Raw genomic sequence first — 16,959 nt, forward strand, 5'->3', positions numbered from 1 at the left:
ATTTTTAATTAGCTTTGAGAGAAAAAAGAACCACCGTTGTTGCACAACTGAAACAGCTTCAGGCAGAAACTGAACCTATTGTGAAGATGTTTGAAGATCCAGAAACTACAAGGCAAATGCAGTCAACCAGGTAACCTCTTTTTTTTAAAACTATTTTATTGAAGTATAGTTGATTTACAGTGTTGTATTAATTTCTGCTGTACAGCAAAGTGATTCAGTTATACATATATATACATATTATTTTTCGTATTCTTTTCCATATGGTTTATCACAGGATATTGAAAATAGTTCCTTGTGCTATACACTAGGTCCTTGTTGGTTATCCATTCTGTATATAATCGTTTGCATCTGCTAATCCCAAACTCCCAATCCATCCCTCCACCACCCCCTCCCCCTTGGCAGCCTCAAGCCTGTTGTTCTCTGTGTCTGTGAGTCTGTTTCTGTTTTGTAGTTCATTTGTGTCATATTTTAGATTCCACATATAAGTGATATCATATGGTATTTGTCTTTCTCTTTCTGACTTACTTCACTTAGTATGATAATCTTTGGGTCTGTCTATGTTGCTGCAAATGGCATTATTTCTTTCTTTTTTATGGCTCAGCAGTATTCCATTGTTTATATGTACCACATCTTCTTTATCCATTCATCTGTCATTGGACATTTAGGTTGTTTCCATGTCTCGGCTATTGTGAATAGTGCTGCTATGAACATAGGGTTTCATGTGTCTTTTTGAATTATGGTTTTATCCAGGTATATGCCCAGGAGTGGGATTGCTGGATCATATGGTAACTCTATTTTTAGTTTTTTAAGGAACCTCCATATTGTTTTCTACAGTGGCTGTATCAATTTACATTCCCACCAACAGTGTAGGAGGGTTTCCTTTTCTCCACACCCTCTCCAGCATTTGTTTGTAGACATTTAATGATGGCCATTCTGACTGGTGTGAGGTGGTACCTCACTGTAGTTTTGATTTGCATTTCTCTAATGATTAGCAATGTTGAGCATCTTTTCATGTGCCTGTTGGCCATCTGTATGCCTTCTTTGGAGAAATGTTTATTTAGGTCTTCTGCCCATTTTTCGATTGGGTTGTTTTTTTGTTGTTGAGTTGTACGAGCTGTTTGTTGTGTTTTTGTTTGTTTTTTTGTTTTTGCCACAGCATGCGGGATTTTAGTTCCCTGACCAGGGATTGAGCCCTTGCCCTTGCAGTGGAAGCGCAGAGTCCTAACCACTGGACTGCCAGGGAATTCCCTGTATGAGCTGTTTGTGTATTTTGGAAATTAAGCCCTTGTTGGTTGCATCATTTGCAAATGCTTTCTCCCAGTCAGTAGGTTGTCTTTTCGTTTTGTTTATGGTTTCTTTTGCTGTACAAAAGCTTGTAATTTTGACTAGGTCCTATTTGTTTATTTTTGCTTTTATTTCTGTTGCCTTCAGGTAACCTCTCCTTAATTTGAATTCTAAAAATTCTGTTTTCTGGATTAATACAAATGTTAATTCATACTTTAGTAACCCAGTCTAAAAGTTCACAGTTTAAGAGATAGCTTTATCTGTTTTTTTCATTTATCTTTATTGTGTAGGGACGAGGAAGTCCTTAATTATAAATGTTAATAACTAAATTTTTTTTAGAACTTCTTTACCAGTTAATCCAAATCTGATTATGCTGAGCAGCTCCCCCCCTCCTCCCCCTTTCCCAGGGGACATTTGGAATGTCTGGAGACATTTTTGGTTGTCACAGCTGGAGAGGTGCTACCAGCATCTAAAGAGGAGAGGCCAGGGATGCTGCTATACATCCTACAGTGCATCAGGCAGTACCCTCACTTCCCCCAAAAGAATTACCCAGCTCAAAATGTCATTAGTCCTGAGGTTGAGAAACTGTGCCTGGGCAATACCTAGAGTACATGGGTTGCTCAATGTATGGGAAAACTGAGCTCACTTTATCACTTTGCTACGTTGTCTCATATCCTTCCATGCTCAGCCCAAGGAGGGTAGTATAGAGCTGATATGGTTATATTTTATTGCTGATTTCCTCTTAGCTAGAAATAGACTTATTGTTTAGTTTACAAAGAAAGCATGTTACCCTACTCTGGCTTCACTAATTGAAGCCCTTTGGGTCATTAAAAATGTTTAAAAATAGTCTTCTACTAAAATTGAATATTGCCATTGTGGTAAATCTTTTCTATCAATATATTCACCTGAGGAATTGTTTAGGATTTTACCATGTTGCACCTTGAGCTCTTAGGATATGTCATCAAACCAAATTTTTAGAGCGATTGGCTCTAAGTTTTCATTTGTGATTTGAGAAAGTGTTACCAGGTATGTTTTAGAAAAGCAGCAAATACTATACCTTACTATAATGTGCCATGTTATATAGTATGTATATATATACAGAGATAACTATATCTTAACAAAGCTATTATATATATGTATTTTCATATATATGTATATAGCTTGTATATAGCTATCTCTCTGTGTCTGTGTATACTAGTATACACTTAGAATATCATGAGTAATTGTAGCCCTTCAAGTCACATGTAAGTGCCCACAAAGGGACAGCTGAAATAATCCAGATGTTAGGGTACAACAGAAAATTTAGGATTTTAATTCTAAGTTTAGTCTAGTCACTTAAATACTGGGAAGTAATTGGATTAAGGTATGAATAAGATGAATATAGATTTGTTCACTAAATATTAGAAAAAGATAACTCCTTTTAGCTTAATAGGCAATAAATTGGAGATAAATGAAAGGATAGAAATGGGGTAAAAACTTGTAATCTAATTTATAACCTATTCATTTTCAAAGTAATAACCTCTCCCTGCCAATTCCCCATTTTAAAATTTCATTGAATATGTAGTTTTGTACTTCTCATACTTTCCCAGAAATATCGTGTCAGCCAGAGGACAGTGATTATATACCTGAGGTGTAAGGCGTATAACACAAAGTTATTCACTATGACCTACAGCAAGTGTTAAGTGGTTTTTTTTGAGATCTCTTTATGTTAAAATTTCATGCATGTTTTTATTTAGTATTATAATATGTTCATGTTAATATTAGTGGTAACATATCCCCTCCCCATTAAACCTTCAAGTAAAATTATGCTCCCAAAAGACATGCCACGGTATTCATTCTTAGAATGAGCATAAGAAAATGGTTTCATTTTTGCAAATGCCCAGAAGGCGGGCAACTCTGCCACCTGTCACTTGTTCCTTGGTGTCTTTGTCATCAATTTGTCTTTTACAAGGCTGCCAACATCTCAAGTTATGCAAAGCTAATTTTAAAAATGTTACATTGGGTTATTTGACACTTTGGTATGAATAATGATCATATAGAGTATGTAGCATAGATAGCATGTGAGTTAGGCATGATTTATTAGTCTTGTAAATTTGCCAAATCACTGTCCGTATGAGAAATACTAACATTGTGGAGGGGGACAAAATTTATGTACAGGATTAATTCCTGCTTGTTTGTATAGTACATTATTTCCATCTCTATCCTATTTTAAGAATATATTACCTATTAGAAAAGTATCCTCAAGAGAACAGATTCCATTCTCAGTAGGTTAACACCGAAGTAGACCTCACTGACCTCACTATAAGAATAGCCAGAATGTTCTGGTTTTGTTACCTAAAAAACTTAGATCATGTGGTGAATCAGAACACATGATTTTCAATTAGAGGTAAAGAAATCTGAAAGTGAAATGTTAAGTTTGCAGTTGTCCTTGAGTTCCTATTCCTTATGTTCAAAACATGTAATGTTCTGTTTATTTTATTCTGGAAGTCTTATTTTATTTTTAGTGTTTAAGTATTAATATAATTAAATTGGCTTTATGTGAGTAATAAGATAGAAGCTGAATAGGCTTGTTTTGTTTTCTGTGGTCTATAAATTACAATAATTTTTGTTTTTTTGTTATTAAGGGATGGTCGGATGCTGTTTGACTACCTCGCAGACAAGCATGGTGTAAGTGGTCTTTTAAAAAATTGTTTAGTTGTCATGTTGTAATAAGGCTAATTAAAGAATAGTGCTGTATAGATAGATTCATGGCTTGACAAGAGTATAATTTCCAGATTAAGTTATTAGACATAATACCTGGTATGTTTTGGAAACTTTAGTTTTTAAAAATTTGTCCTGATTGGAAAATAATATCCTTATACTTACCTTTTTAGATAACAGAAATTCTCAAATTGTTTGTTCCAGAATGATCATGTAATAGTTAGCATTTTATATTTCTGATGGATAAACAAGTGGGTAAAAACAGAACTAAATTTGAATTAGAATACCTTGAGCAATAGCATTAAGCTGCCTTGTGGAATACAGTAGCCCTTGACATTACCAAAACCTTCATAAACCCCCGTATAAAGGAATGTTGTTATAGGCTTTCCTAGTCATCTCCCAGTCTCCTTCCCCTTGCGTTAACTCAAAGTGTGAGGCTATGTATATAATCAGTTCTTTAACTTACATTCAAGTTTTATCATTCATTTAACAATTATTGTAACAAGAGACATGCTGACCACTGCAAAATTACTCTTTCTGGTTTCCATATAGAATGTTTGGTGTATTTGTTAATGTTCTGGTTCGGAGCCCTTCTCTTGATTTTTTGTCTTTCACTTTGCTTGCATCATTAACTGTAAAAGTTGGTGTAATTTGGGGGCCAGTTTTTTCAGAGAACTAAAGTTTACTATACACATTATTTGTACAGAATCACAAAATCCTCACAGGGATGCATATGCTTGCTAGTTGTCTAAGCTCATTCACCAGCTAAGGGACTCACACATCAGACCTTCAGCTGTAATTCAAATTTGTATCACAACAAAGTAGGTATTGTTACAGTTCAGAACTATGAAAGTTAAATCCAACAATTCCTAATATGTATTTTAACGGTCATGTGCTTTTCTGATTTTTGGGGGTGGGGGGAGGGTAGTAACTTTTGAAAGAATTGATATCTGGGGATATTTGAAAGAGTAAATGGTTTGAATTTTAAAACTCAAAATTAAAAAATAGAATTTAAGCTTTTTTCCTTTTTTTAGTTTAGGCAGGAATATTTAGATACACTCTACAGGTATGCAAAATTCCAATATGAATGTGGAAATTACTCTGGAGCAGCAGAATATCTTTACTTCTTTAGAGTGTTGGTAAGTAATTTTTTTTTCTTTTTCTTCTCTTTTGTAGGTTGCCTTGGTTCCTTAAAACATGTCTGTAGATTTGATCTGCCCATTAAGTTTTCAGCAGTTATTGGCAAAAGGAGAAAAAAATAAACTTTCAACAAAACCAAATAGAAATAGGAAACCTTATTTCAGGGCCTCAAAATTTGGAGGGAGATTTAACTTGTCCTTGAAATCCAAAAGTAGGAACCACTAATTTTTCATTTTATGTATAATTGTATGATTTTAGCATTAGAATTCTATCATGTAGTGAATTTGTTATAGTATTACTGTACAGCACAGTGAGTGGCACATTGTGGGTGCTTAATATTTACTGAATAAATCTATTATTCCTAATTTTAATTCAATATTTTGTGCTGCATATATTCCTTGAATTTGTTCTAAACAGCTGTGGAATTCTAATGATATCTGAAAAGATTTTATGCTTTAATAGTAACTTTTTTCTATTTACTTCTGCCCTCAGGTATTAGACTACAAAGCTCAATTTCTTTTCATTATGTAGGGAGTAGATGAGTTTAAATAGTACTGCTAGAAAAAATCCCTAACCTTTTTTTCTTCATTTGTCTACTTGACAAGTTTCCTAGATTCATTGTGTTTGTTAGGGAAGGAGAGTTGCATGAAGCCAAAGGAAAAATCAGGATTTCACATTGACAGATTTCTTTCTTATTCTGCCTTCTGTTTAGGTAATTATATTAATAAATGCCTTCTAAAGTTACCAAAATTCTCTTGTTTTAACTAGCGTCTCATTTGAGAAATTATAATTTGTTACTTTGGATTAGTAAGCAAGTACCTACATCTCTGATATCTCTAGTTAACCCTAGAAGTTGGGAAATGACCTCTTTAAGACAGGGACTTTTTGTCTTCCAACCTTGGAAGAGTCCGTTCTTTCTGTCTCTATTTTCTGGTGCCTTTTTTCTTTTAGCCCCGCAAGTCACAAAGAAAAGACTCAATGGCTGCTATCTTTGGTTGTTCTCTAGGAAATTAAATTTTCCTTTTTTGCAAGTGAGGAAAGAGTTCAGTATTATTAAATCGAATAAATCCTACACTTAAAAAAAGTGCTTAGACAACTTCATTTTTTAAAGTACCATCCTTCCTTCAAAGAAATAAAGATTTCAGTTTATTTCCAAGTTTGATTTGAAAAAAAAATTATCCCATTTGTAAACGAATTCTTAATTTACAGTTTAGCTGTGGTTAGCTTGCAAGTGCATTGAAGGTAATGGGTGATGCTAAATTTGTAGCAGCTTATCAGAAAATTCCATCAGTTTTACTTTGAATATTATGAAGGATTTAGGAGAGCAAAAGTTGATTACTTTGGAAATGTAAACAGCTTAGACGAGGATTGTAAAATCAGAAGCCTGATATGATTACAGGTACATGAAAAGAGTTGGTTATTCATATCATTTGTTAATGCTGGGAGTGAATTTTGAGAATGAAGATTTAGTGTCATGTTAGAGTTCTAGCACAGTAAATTTATTGTTGCTGGTCAGTGAGTGAATGTGCCATTTTGCTAAGACATGGAAACTTAAGGTAACTGTTGGAAATCCAGATATTGAAACTCTTCTAGCATATCCACCCTTGAAAGCAGATTGGTATGAAGAGCCAACTGTAATGACATGGACTTGAGCCAGAGTAGTATGCATGAATCTTTTGGGGATTAAAAAACTTGCTACACTGCTGCAAAAAGCTTTTATCCTAACACATGTAACATATTTTAGTTTTAATAGTATTATTATGTTTATGTAGTATGGTTTCGTAATTAGTCTGAAAATTTCTGCATGTGATGGGTATATACTTAAAAGTTTGCAGAGTTTTTATATTTACTTTTGTAAAATACAAAGATCTAATTAAGTTTCCTGTCTTAAAAAATTCTGGGTTGATCTTAAGCTTTTACATTGCCTAGCAGATCTTATGATGGAACTCAAATGATGTTTAAGTGATTGAATACCATGGTCTGGATACAAAATTAATGTTTTACGTTAAGAGCAGTCAAAATATAGTGATTGGATAGTGTTCAGAAATTAGGTGCAGTTCATTTTAGTTTTTGTCCCATCTTGTGCCACAGAACAATTGAGTTACGTGGGAGTTGGTTACTTCATGTTGGCATATTGATAAAGGCTAACTAAGCTAAGTTTAAAAATGGATTATTTACTTTTTCTTTTGATTAAGGTAGGCACCACTAATGAAATCTTGTTAATAGCAAAGATAAAAATCCTGTTTTGGATTTGGGATAAATAATGTCAATGTTTTTGCTTATTAGTTATTTAATTTTACTTTTTTGCAAATGGCCTGTTTTCATTTCTTTTCTGGTGGTTGATTATTCTTTTAAATCTATGGTTAGGGAAACATAAGCTATGAAAGAACCATTGTAACTATGATCTGAGATTAGAATTTGACTCTCTGAGTGACCTATTGTAGGTTAGTGTTGTATAAATTAAAGCTGTATGACCCTAGAATCTACTTTTATTTTTCAAAGACTTCATGGCTTTTAGAATACACCAAGTGCTTAAATGCACCCTATTTGATTGTGAAGCTTCTTTGAATCATGCTCTAAGAAATGCATTAATTTGAATTGAAATGGTGGGGCAGATTTGTTAGGAATTTTTGAACATTTTTGTTTTAAAAGTTATTAATTTATAACTGTATTGTAATTAATCACTGTATTGTAATTATTTTGTTAAAATTTGCCCTCACTGTGGCCTTCGGTCTGCCTCCAAAATATAACCCCTCTCCTCATCCAGCAGCTATTTGAAATAAAAGTGATTTTAAGATGCTAGGACTGTTGGTGATCATATTTGTGTGTGTGTGTTTCACTCAGAATTTAAAGTTTATCTACTGTAAGTACTTGCCGTTCGATTTAAAGGTACTTTCCCTTGACTCAAGAAAGCTTGAGTAATGATGATTTGGTGAAGTTTTAGGCTCTTGACTGAAGATTTGGATCTGATGTACTCTGATAATGTCACTGTAAAAGACATCTATTTCATATCGATTCTCAGATATATTTTTATCCCACTTTAACATCTAAAATTAGGACGTGTCCTGAATTGACCTAAAATAATATACCATAAAATTGATGACATCTTAGATTCAATGAAATATTAGTACTTAGATTTCTTTGTAAGGATAAAACGTTTTATCCTTTGTAATTTGAACAATAATTTTATAGATTTTTATATAAGGTTTTTTTGATTTCAGTGAGTTTTGACAAATGCACATACCTGTGCAACTACCACCAAATCAAGATAAAGAATATTTCTGTTACCCAGAAAGACCCCTTTTCCCCCTTTGCAGTCATACCTCATCTCTGGTTCATCCACTGGTCTGCTTTCCATCCCTGTAGATTAGTTTTGTCTGTTCTAGAATTTCATGTAAGTGGAATGATATATGTAAGCTTGTGCCTGGCTTATTTTGACTAGCAAGTTTTTTGAGATTCGTTTATATTATTGTATGTATCAGAAGTTTGATTCTTTCCATTGCTGACTAGTATTCCATTCTATGAATATACTACAGTTTATTCATCTATTGATAAACATTTGGATTACTTCTGGGTTTTGTCTGTTTCAAATAAAGACATGAATATTCATATATAAGTTTCTTGTGGACATACATTGTAATAATAATAAGAACCAGTGATTTCATGATTATGTTACAAATTTTAATTTGCAAATTTAGTCTCTACTATTTGCCTGTTCTGAGAGTTTGCTAAAGTGTTTTCCTGTACATTTGAATTAATTACTGACATCAAAGGAAGAATTTCAGTATAGGCAGAGTCTGACTTAGGTATGATTTTGATCCTCATAGTTTAGGCAACCTATAATACTCTGATCATTTCTATTCTCATAATCATTGGGGTAATGACTCACATTTCCCAAGTTTTTATCATGTGTCACATGATGTTGTAATCTTTTTACATGTACTATGTAATTTAAGTCATACAACAACTGAGGTGGCTTCTGTTACTAGCCCCATTTTATAGATGAAGAAGCTAAAGCACAGATGGTACAGTTGCTTATAGTAAGTGGTAGAGCCAGAATTATTGGTGGTTGGATTTCCAGTCCTGCCCATATGATTTTATTTAACTTGTAATTATAATATGTACCAATAGTACTTTACAATTAATAGTACCATGTAAGTGCTTCAGTGAAAAATTCAAAATTTCAGCTTGGGGTATAGAAATGTTTTCTCCCTCCAGTACCCTCACTTGCTTCTGCTGCTTTAGCACAGTTCAGAGTCATTATATCCACTTTCTTTGCCTTGTTTTGAGAGTCCTGCTTTACTTGGTTTTGTTATTAGCCTAGTCCTTATAGGTGTTTGGGTTTATGACCCACTTGCATCAATGGCAAGAAGAGATAGAGTGACCCTCATTCCTCGTTTTTTGTAGGATTAAGACTGCAGTATGAAATTTTATAGCTTTTATGATTAGAAGTATAATTTTCAACAAATTATGCTCTCTGTGCATCAGTTCCCCTCTTTAAAATAGGGATTAAAAATTATTATTTACCTTCCAGGGTTTTAGGGTTATATAAGAAAATGAACTTCTGTTTCTCAGTACATATTCCTTTGATAATTATTAATGTTATTAACCAGTAGACCTGTTTTTTCTCTCTATGACCTCTTCCATTTATATCATAATTTGGAAGTTTTTTTGTTCTGGAAATAATTTTTCTAAATTTTAGATGAGACACTCAATTCTTGATTTTCACATCTTCACTCCAGGAATTTTTAGCAACAAATTGCCTCTGAATCTAACTTTGTTTGCAAAGTTTTGAGTCCCTAAAATTTGATTAATTGTGTATAAATGGTCTGAAATGGGTTACACTAAAATACTGGTGCTGTATCCTAGTTTTAAGTTATTTATCTTCTGATCTAGACTGACTATCAAAGACCTGAGTATTTTTAGTAAATCAAGTTAAATGAAATCTATTTGAATCAGCTTAACCAGTGTGATCCAAATAAGGGCTTATATAACTGGAGTTTGGGGAAGAGTGCTATAGATCTTTTAGTAGGCCCGAGGGATATGTAGGGTATAAAATATACATTATCTTTTTTTCCTCCAGAGTATTCAGAATATAATTAATTATGATTGCTTAAACAGGTTCCAGCAACAGATAGAAATGCTTTGAGTTCACTCTGGGGAAAACTGGCCTCTGAAATCTTAATGCAGAATTGGGATGCAGCCATGGAAGACCTTACACGGCTAAAAGAGACCATAGATAATAATGTGAGTTACACTTTTTCAGGGTGATTTTCTGAAATTTCTATGTATCCTTCATACTTTCTGATAAGGAGAACACTGTGTACTTTAAAAAGGAAGGAGGAAAGGGAGGGAGACTAAACTAAAATGTTGACCTGATATAAAAATCACAGTGGGTTAGTGGCTTGATTAGTTTTACTGAATCTCCTTGAAGGAAGCTGTCAAACTTCTTTTGGCTCTTAGAGAAAATAACTCAGTTTTCATTTTTGTTAGAGCTGTGGTGCCTCTTTGATCTGTTCCAGTGGAAATGACATAATACTCTTAGTGCCACCCATTATTGAAAGTCTAATGCAGAAGATGACAGTTTTCATCTACTATTAATGTCTAATAAAACTTATTATGAAGTGTTTAATTTAGTCCTTGCTTATGAAATGTTTTCTGAAATAAGTATAACTTGGAACCTCTGTAAAAATGGCTTAGTGGACATTGTTGAATCTGTCTCTGAGAACAGGGAAATTTTGAATGTCAGGGGTCATGCAGAGAGTAGAGTGGTCTGGGGGATTGGACTTTGATCATAATGATCACTGTGCATGCTTTAGAAGGTTCTCATTTAAAATAAGATTCTGAGATCAGGCATGTTTGTTCCCTTTCATCTTTTTCATATATTAATATTTCCTATGTATACCTTTTTTAATCCTTTAGTCTGTGAGTTCTCCACTTCAGTCTCTTCAGCAGCGAACATGGCTCATTCATTGGTCTCTGTTTGTTTTCTTCAATCACCCTAAAGGGCGTGATAACATTATTGATCTCTTCCTTTACCAGCCACAGTAAGTTATTTCACTGTATAGTTTTGACTTTAATTATATGAAATCAAATAGGATTTTTTAAATTTAAAATGTACTTCTCTCTAACATTTGAATTTGTTGTCACATTTTTTCCCCTCTTCGTGTGGTAGATTTGCTTGTTAATTGAAAAAGCTTACATGTAACTCTTAAGTAAATTATTTGATAAAAGTATACTCTTAAGCCCTTTAAAGTGCTATTTAAGTTTGGTCCCTGGGCCAGCAGCATCAGTATCATGCAGAGTCTCAGGCCTTATTCTAGAAGAACTAAATCAGAATCTTCAACATAAGAAGAACCCAGGTAATTCATGTATACATTAAAGCTTTAGAATTAAGGCTCTAGGCCATATTATTTGGAAGGAAGATACACATTCCAAGAGAATTCCTTTTATATCCTCTTTGTTCCATCATCCAGCTTTTGGTGATAAGAAATTCACTGCTTTATGAACTAGACTGTTCTACTGTTAGCTAGAAATCATTTTTAAAAATTTATTCTTCCATTTGAGGTCAATGACTCTGAATATTCTATTATTTCTTATTTGGTTGGAGCAACAGAAAACTAGACTGCTTTATGAAAATACTTCAGATACTTGAAGATAATTTTCCTTATTTTTCTTTCCTTCAGGCTAAATATCTCTAGTTTTATTAAGTAATGTAGTTTGTCACATTCTTTAGTATTTTGGCTGCTGTTCTTAGGTAACCACCAGTTTATCCACAGCTTTTTAAAAATCTGGATCTTTAAAATTGAAAGCTTATTCTAGGATTGTTATCTAAGCTTTATAGATTACAGTGGCAATATTAGCTCCTATGACCAGTACATATACTTATATTAATTTAGCCCAAGATTGCATTCTTGGTATGACTTATTGACTGCATTGTTGGTTAAGTCTCACATAACACTTTGAGCCATATTTTTGTTATTTTTAACTCAATTTAAGATGGAGATCCTAATACATTTCAGTTGATATCTGCTTATTGTCTGTCAAATTAAGATTTTAACATTTTTTTCTAAAATGCATATTTAATTTACAGAAGTATAGTTTAGGAATAGATGGTGTAATACCCATCTAATAGAAAATCAATGAACATTGAACAGTGTATTTTTAAATTTTTTTGTAATTTTTTAAGTCTTGAAAATAAGGTAATACTACGTTAGCGATATTTTTATATAAGTTGATGAAATATAATCGTCTAAACTGAGTCACATGAATAAACATGTTCTTTAAATACTCCGTTTAGTAAGATTTTTGAGACTATAAAATATTTGACCTATTCAGTTAAGTTGGTAACATAATCATCTGAACTTTAAATTTAAGATAAATGAAGTTATTGGTGGCGATACAGATGAAAAATATTTGCCAACCAAGAATTGCCAGTGATTTTTAAATGTAGAAATGGAGGGGTTTTTTTTTTTTTTTTTTTTTTTGATGTGGACCATTTTTTAAAGTCTTTATTGAATTTGTTACAATACTGCTTTTGTGTTTTTGGCCACGAGGCATGTGGGATCTTAGCTCCCCAACCAGGGATTGAACCCACACCCCTGCATTGGAAGTCTTAGCCACTGGATCACCAGGGAAGTCCCAGGGAGCCATTTTTAAATGGTTTAAATTGTGTTTTCTGCATTAAATGCTAAATGTTCCCCTGAATCTGTCAAATAGAAGCACTTTTATCAGAAATATGCTTGGCTTATTTTTTGTATTAACATCACAACTTAAGTTCAGTATTAATGTATTTAGTTAGTATTTGCATGACACGCAGGTCCAATTTGTTAAAACTGAACACAGGCAAAGAAGTTTTCATAATAGGAAATTATTTCGATCTTCCCTTGAAAAAACGAAACTACATGGCATTAAGTGAGGTAGAAGATGGTGATTCCAGCATTAAATTTTAAATGTAAATTATAAGAGATAAGATTTTGTAATTTACATGGTATTATAGTTATTTCTTCTTTTATTAGAGATGTTCAAGTATGCCTTCTAGATTCACATTCACTAATGTGAACATAAAAGCTTCATTCTGTCTGAGCTGTTGTTCCTCCTTTATTGAAGAAACCCTATTTTGTGGGAAATCTAAAAATTTTTAAGCTATATGTTTTACTGTTTGCTGGATGCTATGATAGATTGTAATCTGGAAAGTTATATATAAGTTGTAGTCCATATGTTGCATTAAGTAAAAAGCTCTTGGGAAAGGTTAAAAAAGAAAAGCCACTGTGTACTAAAGTAAGATCCTACAAGGGTGGTATTATTTTGTTCTGGCTTTTGGTATAGGAAGCATGCAACTTTAGTTTTACAGTATCCTAGGGGTTGATTTGTGAAGAACAAAGCTGAACCAACCTCAAAAAGACTGAGTATAAAACCAGAATGCCATCATTATTTGCAGTGAGAAGTGCTTAGAGGACTAAGTACATGAAACATGACCAGATTGTTCTGACCCTATAGGTTTAATACATAGGAAGCTGTAGAATACAGAAGATTCCTTTATGAATATTTGGAATCAGAATAGAAAATTAATTTATGTGACTGGAATGTTTCATGGCACCATCAGATTAAGCATCGGGTTAACGTTTCCATTTCCACAATAGGAATATCCTTGTCATAAGGACCAGATCATGAACATTTTTTGACATGTTATGTCACCCTAAACATTTGGATGGGCATTTCCAAGATTTGCTTTTTACTTCTCTTTTTATGATTCCATTTCATATCAGTATCTCTCACTTTGCTCCTATCTTCCTTCCCTGTCCCCCATGTTGATTTAAATATGTTAATATTTTGTATCAAGTTCTTCTCAAGTCTTCCTGATCCGGTAGTTTTCTCTTACTAAATTGATGAATCTCTCTCTGCTCTGGTGCATTGTTTATTTAATCCTCTGAGGGCCGTCTTATTTCTGTTATACTTTGATTCTTGAGAAGTACCTTTTTCATGCACCCTTTGGGCAACCATTATATTTTAGAAGAGGCTTTTTTATTTGTGATACTGACAGTTGCGATCTTATGCAGTAGTTGAGACATACCAATAATGGATGAATCTGGAGTACCCAGAAAAATGATTGGTAAAACATTGCAAGAAATTTGGGGATGTTGGTGAATATAAAATAGTTACATACCTATCTTTAATGTTAAACTATCCGTGCATCTTATAAAAAGAGATGTTTGATGAGAATTTCAAACTCAAGAATTAAGGGTATATTTCTCAGTATTTATGGAGATTAATCGAACATGCATTCAAGAGATTAAAAGTAACATTATTATGTAGTATTTTGCCTCCCTCCTGAATAATACAGCCTGTACGATTGTCTTATGAGTTGATTGATATCCCTAGAATCATGGCTGGGAGTAAGAGCCTTTCCTGAATGAGCAGATTTGACTCAAACATTGGATACTGTAATAGTTGGCTCTAATCTTGATACCTAGTAGGTGGGTTAAGGATCGATAAGGACAGCTCTTCTTGAACTCAGTCATAGGAATCCCTAGGCATTGGCTTTCCATGCTACTGCTTACAGGTAGACTCACTCTGCTGAATTTTTTTTTTTTTGATAAATTTATTTATTTATTTATGGCTGCATTGGGTCTTTGTTGCTGCGCGCAGGCTTTCTCTAGTCGCGACGAGCGGGGGCTATTCTTCATTGTGGTGCATGGGCTTCTCATTGCGGTGACTTCTCTTGTTGCGGAGCATGGGCTATAGGCGCGCAGGCTCAGTAGTTGTGGCTCGCGGACTCTAGAGCACAGGCTCAGCAGTTGTGGCTCACAGGCTTAGTTGCTCCACGGCATGTGGGATCTTCCCGCACCAGGGCTCTAATCCGTGTCCCCTGCATTGGCAGGCAGATTCTTAACCACTGCGCCACCAGGGAAGCCTTCTGCTGTAGTTTTTGCAGTTACATATGTATCCAGAAAGGAACATTAAATTCAACTGATTTTTTAAAAATATTTTTAAGTAATGAAAGGAAGTATACAAACAAGGAAAGTGAAAATATTCAAGCCCACTGTAAAAATTCTATAATACAAATAAGGGGGAAACAGTATGGATTAATCCCTGACAACCTTATGGCTTATATGAAATCAAAACAATATATTTAATTCGTTAGTAGAATCATTTATTATAGATATTAGAAATAGAAAGGTAGTTCAGTTGAGATTGCAGAAAATTTTGTTAAAGATAAAAAATCAAACTTTTAATAAAGGAAAACAATGCAAAAAGTAGATTTGTTTTTTAAATTTTAAAGTAAGATAAAGGTTCATGGTCATAGAAATATAATTAAAATAACAACTTAGAATTAAGACAGTTAATTATCAAGCTGTATTCTACAAGTAGGCTTAATGCCTTCATTTGCATTTCCATGGTTCATATACAAAAAAGACAATACCTTATGCCATTAAAAATCTCTGAATAAATTTTTAAAACTAGAAATTTTATAGCATGTACTTTCCGGACACAAAACAGTAAAGCTAGGAGTTCTTAAAAGTTTTATAAGTAACTGAATCAAAGAAGAGATTAAATGTTGATAATTATGAAATACCTGCCAAAGCAGCACTCAGAAATTAATTCATAGCTTTGAGTACTTGTTCAACTTTTAAAAACTTGAGTAAAAAGTACAGAAAAATGGAACAAAGGCACTGAAAATAAAATTAGTAATATGTTAGTAAATGTTGAAATTACTAATTTTGGAGCATTAAAAGAACTAGGTGTACATGGGGAGATACTCTGCATCCAATTTTGTGAGGCAAATAGGACTAGCCCTATTAGAACATTCAGTAAGATCCTCTTACCCCCTCCAAGACCCAAATCAGATATACACACTGAGGAGAAAAAACATTGGATGTTGAGAAGAAAATAATACTGACATCAGAATTATCTTTGACAATATTATTGTTACTGGTGAATGTTTCTTAAACTTTTTAGTCTTGAAACTCTTACACTATTAAGAGTTTTTGAGTGTAGTTTCGTATGTGTTGGCTAAATTTATTGATATATACTGTATTAGAAATTAAGAAATTCTAAAATATATTTATTAATTGACAAATAGTAAATTGATTATAGTTATATATATTCTTATGAAAAATAACTTTAAAAAACCAAATTTAGTGAGGAGTGGCATTGTTTTACATTTTTGCAGACCTTTACATTTCTGGCTTAATTGACAGCTAGATTTTCATGTTTTTTTTCATATCTGATTTTCATTCAGTCTGTTGTGATATGTCATTTTGTTTGAAGGATAAGAAGAAGACCAAGCCTCACACATACATGTAGTTGGGAAAGAGAGGTGTTTTAATAGCCTTTTCAGATAATTGTGAATATCCTTTTTTGATCATACACCAAAACCCAACATGTAGTAATTTCTTAAAAGGTACTGAAATGTGGGATTTGAAACCATATCATTCAGTTTTTTGGATTCTAAACTATACTAGAACTCTAAACTATATTGGTTGATTTTGCAATTTAAATGGATCTTTTACCCATGCATGATTTTATGACCGTATGCATTGATTGTTTGGGAAATACTGGTTCAGGGAGTTATGCAGGTATTCCAACATATACAGCACCATTATACAACACCAAAAAAATCACATTCATTAATTTCACTACTAAACCCATTAGAAAAGGCTTTTCAAAAAGTATTGGATAATAGTCAAACTCTTGATGACAGATACAGATTTTCCAAAATTTTACCCTTTTTTTGAAAGCTCTGATTTTTATCATTTGTTTTTATTGAAGGATAGGCTCAACTTTATTATCTGGAAAATGTCTGCCAAATACTCAAGTCTGAATGGCTTTGGT

General features: G+C 33.2%; 1 protein-coding gene across 1 annotated transcript in view; it reads left to right on the forward strand.

The window, feature by feature from the left end:
• Positions 1-16,959, forward strand: part of EIF3E (eukaryotic translation initiation factor 3 subunit E) — a 50,750-nt gene that overhangs the window by 8,019 nt on the left and 25,772 nt on the right. Inside the window, exons 3-7 of the mRNA XM_029222884.1 lie at positions 13-130; positions 3,909-3,951; positions 5,019-5,123; positions 10,246-10,371; positions 11,047-11,171. Coding sequence (XP_029078717.1) covers positions 13-130; positions 3,909-3,951; positions 5,019-5,123; positions 10,246-10,371; positions 11,047-11,171 — 517 coding nt within the window. The remainder of the gene's footprint in view (positions 1-12; positions 131-3,908; positions 3,952-5,018; positions 5,124-10,245; positions 10,372-11,046; positions 11,172-16,959) is intronic.

Source organism: Monodon monoceros, unplaced genomic scaffold (assembly GCF_005190385.1).
Source record: "Monodon monoceros isolate NGI ecotype Baffin Bay Population unplaced genomic scaffold, NGI_Narwhal_1 Super_Scaffold_14, whole genome shotgun sequence".
In the NCBI taxonomy this organism is placed as follows: Eukaryota; Metazoa; Chordata; class Mammalia; order Artiodactyla; family Monodontidae; genus Monodon; species Monodon monoceros.